This window comes from Erythranthe guttata, chromosome 1 (assembly GCF_056151865.1).
Source record: "Erythranthe guttata isolate IM_541 chromosome 1, IM_541, whole genome shotgun sequence".
Lineage (NCBI taxonomy): Eukaryota > Viridiplantae > Streptophyta > Magnoliopsida > Lamiales > Phrymaceae > Erythranthe > Erythranthe guttata.
The window spans coordinates 11,487,613-11,493,291 of NC_142533.1; the positions used below are offsets into that span (position 1 = coordinate 11,487,613).

Here is a 5,679-nt window from a genome sequence, read left to right on the forward strand (position 1 = left end):
ACATTGTCTGCTTAATCAACAAGACGCCCATATGTACTCCTATTGTTAGACAGTAGAAAGAACATAAATGCATACACGACATAATTCATAGAAATCCATAGATACCCGACTAGTGAACATGAACCAACCAACCAAATAACATCAATTGTTAATACTACAAAATTCATCTTAAACTTAATGCCGAACCTTTTCTATTACTGCAATGTTCTATATAATTTGGATGAATGCATGTAAATGTTATTTTGACACAATATCTGCCCAATTTTGTACACAGTCATAGTCATCCATATTATCATTTAAATTTCTATCAAATAAGCAAATAAATGTGATTCTTACCAAAGTCTACTACGTTAATATCTTGCCTTACTTTCATCCGCATATCCACTGCGATTTTGGATTCGATAGAAACCCTAGTTTAACTTTTGTCAAATTAGAGACGATTAGTCCAAAAAATAAAATGAAACAAAAAACTCATTTGTTTGGTTCATCGACGTAGACATCTGCAGTAGAACACAACGATGATGGTATATATATATATATATATATATATATATATATATATATATATATATATATATAAATATATTTTATTTTTTTTCTGATTACGATTGATAGTGTTGCTTGGAAATTTTCATCAACGATGGGATTAGGCGAATAAAATCAAGAGAAAAATGTAGGGCACTTTATTGAGGAAATAGGGTAATTTGGTGGGCAGGCGATAATTATCGTGCCGATATTGATGGGATTTCATTTGTGTTTCCAAATTAATGCATTAACGCCGTTAGTGGAGTGTAGGGGTAGTATGGGTAGAAATTTAATAAAGGATGTGAAACAAATGTTTAATTGGACTTAGGGTGTAGCATCTAAAAAGTTTTTTTACTAGGGATTCATATCTTAAGACCCCTAAATTTTAATAACCCATTTATCGTCGATTAATCTCCGCCACACCGATTAATCGTGGGTCGGTGCTAACCGCCTCCGACCCGATTTCCAGTTTTTACAACCTTGGTAATAGTAATAGTATTAGTAATAGTAATAGTAATAGTAATAGTAATAGTAATAGTAATAGTAATAGTAATAGTAATAGTAACAGTAATAATAATAGTCATGATTATCAAATCGTGAATCGAATCGAATATCGTTTTGTCGAAATTAAATCGTAACTCGTAACGAATCGTACATCGTAGATTTTTTTAATTTTTTCTTTAAAATGTTATAAATATTAATAACTTAAATGATGTGCACACATTTATGAGACATTGTATCGTATTAATTAGGGCTGTGCGTTGGTTGGTTTGGTTAAAAACCGGGTTAAAACCAACCCAACCCATCCAACCAATTTTGGCAAATATTGGAAACCGTTATCGACCCAACTTACATGGGTTGGGTGATGGTTGAAAACCAATTTAATGGGTTGGTTGGTGGTTTGGTTGATGGTTCATCCATCTAAATATTTTTTTATTTTTTTTTAATATTTTATTACTTGTTACAACGTTATATTTTTTATAAATTAAATGCGACTAGTTCAATAATATTCAAATAAAAGATTCAAAACATTACGGGCATATATATTGCAATTAAACATAAATAGTTCAACAAATAATAATCGTCCAAATATTTAGACTGTATATCTTAAAATTAAAATAGTTAAAATTAGATAATTAGGTTAGATTTATTGCTTTTAGGATTTTGGTCAATATTAAACAATTTAATAAATGTGATATAAAATAGAAATTTGAAATTAAAATTATTAAATATTTTAATTAAAATTAATAAATAATAAATTAATGAATAAAGTTGGTTGGCCGATATTAACCGACTAACCAACTTTTTAGCATATTAGAAACCATTATCGACCCAACTATACATGGGTTGGTTGACATTATCGACCCAACTTAAATGGGTCGGTTGATGGTTAATTAACCATCACAAATTGTGGGTCGAAAATGGGTTGGTTGATGGTTAAAACCGATCCATGCACAGCCCTAGTATTAATACACACATATATATGAGACATTTATGTGCACATATATATATATATATATATATATATATATATATATATATATATATATATATATATATTCATTTTAGCTTATCTTTTTATTTTATTCTGAAAATATTTTTTTTCTTCTGAAATCGTACAAATCGAATCGCAAATCGTACAAATTGAATCTAAAATCGTGTGATTTTGATAATATACGATTTATTCAACAATTTGAATCAAAAAGAGTTCAAATCGAATCAAATAGTACAATTTGAATCATAAATCGTACGATTTTAATAACCGTGATAATAGTAATAGTATTTTAATTTTTTTTGAAACCTTAAGAAACACTAATTTATTTTGGGGGAAATACTGAAAGTATTGCCCAAGTCTTTAAGTTGAAATATTATTTGTCTGCATCTGTTTATCAATGATGTTAACTGTTAAGTACCACAGAGCAATAATGTAAAAAAATTAATCAACAAAAAATCATAATCAACGCATGACTAGTTTTTCGTCCCTAGCTGAACACGGTCATTAAATTATGTGGGATCCGTAATAAAGATCAAACCACAGTCGAATGGCACACACAACAAGATTCTGAAAAATACAAAAAAATTTACAAAGCGTAAAGAAAAGCATACTAGCATGGGAAATAAAATAGCACGTGCATACGTAGGTAGATTCAGCTGTTAATAAAAGGATACTTGGACTCGACAAAATTTTCATTATCCCATAGAAAAGATCCAAAAGCAACAGCCTCCAAAACCAGCATTGTAAGTCCGGAAAAAGTAAGAGAAACGATTTCATCATTAGATGCATCAAGTGAGCCATCTTCAGTAACCTTAATATCGGGCCTTCCAAATAATGCCTGTGTCTGTTTTTCAATCAAAGATATTGCTTCTTTAGATCTTATGGTTGCATATCTCTGAAGTGTTTCTGCATCCAAATACATAACATATGATCTCAATTTGTATGATTTATCTTCATTGGTAGAAGAATCTTCAACTGTACTTGCTCCATATTCACCATCTTCATTTGGATAGATCCGTATCAAAGAATCTGGGTCCCACTGCTGCTTATCTGGTGTGGGCTCTTCAAATCTCACCCGATCTTCAAATTCACCAAAACCTTCAGGAAGTGTGTTCATAGATCTTTCGAGTTGATACCTTTCATCAACTCGTCTGAGAAAATAGCCATACATAACTGAAGCAGCATAAAGCTTGCCAAGTTTGATTTTACTCATCTGTATAATTGTATCCGGGGGCCCGACAACCCTCTCCCCAAGTACAAGAGCTAAATGGCTCAATATCATCTCAAATGCCTCTGCTGAATGCACAGATTCCAACTTCTCTTCTTGGTTTGGCCAAGAGTCCACCCTTATAGCAGGATCTGAAGTTGCCATTATTTTTGGGATCAGTGATATATTGTTTTCAACAAATCTTTGCACAATCAAGCAATATAGGATCTCCTCCAATATTTTCCTTCTTTCTTTCTCTTTCACTTCACCTATTCTCCTGAAATACCGACACAAGAAGCATTGAATGTTCATGTGTACAGGACCACTCTAAAAAGATTTAATGGGAATCTTCTGCTGTTTAAGAAAACTCTATATACAGAGGACAGTATGTTGTCTGAGGAATTATACACTGTGGTGTTTGTATATTTAATAGAGACCGATTTAGAAAAGATAAAATTAGTGACTAGCACCTAAATCTCAGGAGCCAGTGTATCTTATTGATTTCTTCAGTTTCTCACCTGCATTAGAGGGTAATCTCTAAAGCAGATGGTATTTCAAAGGTTACCATTGAGTAATATGTTATCCATCTAAACAATTGATTGGAGTAATTGACATAAACAAAGCTTTTGAATTCCATAGAGTTAGAACCAAAAACAAGACCAACTACGCTATCCGCAAAGAGGAATTCCCCTACAACTGGAAAATAAATATGGCAAAAAATAAGTCCATTTTGTCTATCACAACCACAAACAATCAAAACACATGAGGTTATACATACAAGTGTCTCAAAGTTGTCTCTCGGATTTTAGTAGCAGGGTTAGTTTTGCAAAGAATAAAAGCATATATGACAGTATAGTTATTATATAAAATAGCAGACATAAAAAAAAAAAAAAAAAAAAAAAAAAAAAAAGAAAGAAAAGAAAGAGAAAGTTACTTATAGAGGAGGAGATCTTTAGAAGAATCATCTTTGGCTTCCCTCTCGCTCTGGAGATTCTCAAGCTGCTGCTCAGCAGTTGCCAAAAGTAAATGTGGATGAGTTTGCAGAATTTGAGCCAAAAGCTGACCAACCGGCGATTCCATCTCCACAGGAGTATTATTCTCCTCGACCAAATCACCGTTTGAATTTCCCGAAGCTCTCACCGTAAAACTTCTTGTTCTTAACTTGTCAAGCCCAACCTCTAACTTTGGATTTCGAGATGACCAATTCTATACAGTCACCAAATAAACATCTTCTTAATTTGATACATACATTGAGGAGGACCGTATCATTTTATAATCAACATGGAAACCTACACAGCTACATATTCAAACATTTGATCAAAAAGGTTGATGCCTATAGACAAGTGGTATTAAGAAGCTAAAGACAATTTTTACTAGAATATCATTATTTCATCTTATAATCGAACCGTTTCAAGGGAATGGATACATGGGTATTACAAAAAGTTGACTTCATCCATAAAAGAATCAGCCACTAACTCATTTCCCAGTTTGCTCTACTCAGCATCAGTTAATTCCCCAGGCATTATTAATTAAATCAAAACTAAATTCCCTTAATTCCAGTCCTCCCAAACAACTACTTTCGTTCGTGGCAGCAACCCACCACATATATTTTTTCCATGAATCTATCAATTGTGCAGAAATTTTAGAGGCTATAGAATCAAAACAACATCAAATTACTCAAAACAAGCGTATTGCCAAATAGTAAAATTACATAAGAAAAAAAAAGGTATAAAATGAAGTATTACTTTAGAAAATCCAGGAAAGACGAAGCACTTGGCGTCGAAGAAGGAGCAGTAAGGCTTCCCTTCCGGCGGCGACCAGCAGCTACAGGCCAATACGTCTGGTAATACGCCCGATATTTGCATTGTCGATCTCTCTCTCCTACTTTATATATTTTAATAGAGAGCTAATTTAACAAACTGCTTGGACTGAAAAATGAGCAAGGAGAAGCAGTCGAGCAGAAGAAGATTCTCTTCTTTCCCTCGATGCTGCAATTTTGATTTCAGTTAATTCAATTACCCCCAAATTTGGGGTAAGATAAATATAGCCTCACTGACGTGGCACTTCGAGCATCTTGATTCCTCACTCCGGTTCTATTCATTGTCCAAAACCGGAAAATGACAAATCTGGGTCAGATGTCAGGAACCGGAAAACCGCCCGGTTCAACCAGAAAACTGAACCGAGTTTTGCGAAAAAAACTTTTATTTCATCACCAAAAAAGAAAAGATTTATTATAATATTGTGGACTTTAGCAAATGGGTTTTTAGTCCCTTGACAAGTGTTAGGACATGTGTAGCCATTTCCAACAATGTTAGACAAAATGTTGACCAGTGTTAGTGATGACTATCATTTTGTATGTATAAATAGATGTACAAGCAATGTTGTTAGAACCGGGCCGAACCGGCCGGTTGGACCGGTTCGACTGTGACCCGAAAATAAAGCGGTCCGGTCT

At 33.3% G+C, this 5,679-nt stretch overlaps 1 protein-coding gene across 1 annotated transcript; it reads right to left on the reverse strand.

Annotated features, from left to right (window-relative positions):
- Nucleotides 1-2,448: 2,448 nt before the first annotated feature.
- On the reverse strand, nt 2,449-5,252 carry LOC105950943 (beta-casein (DUF760)). The gene is made up of 3 exons (XM_012974330.2): nt 4,973-5,252; nt 4,162-4,433; nt 2,449-3,504 (listed from the first exon to the last, which is right to left on the reverse strand). The coding sequence occupies exons 1-3, from the start codon at nt 5,090-5,092 to the stop codon at nt 2,673-2,675; spliced, it is 1,224 nt and encodes a 407-aa protein (XP_012829784.2). The 5' UTR covers nt 5,093-5,252; the 3' UTR covers nt 2,449-2,672.
- Nucleotides 5,253-5,679: the final 427 nt, after the last annotated feature.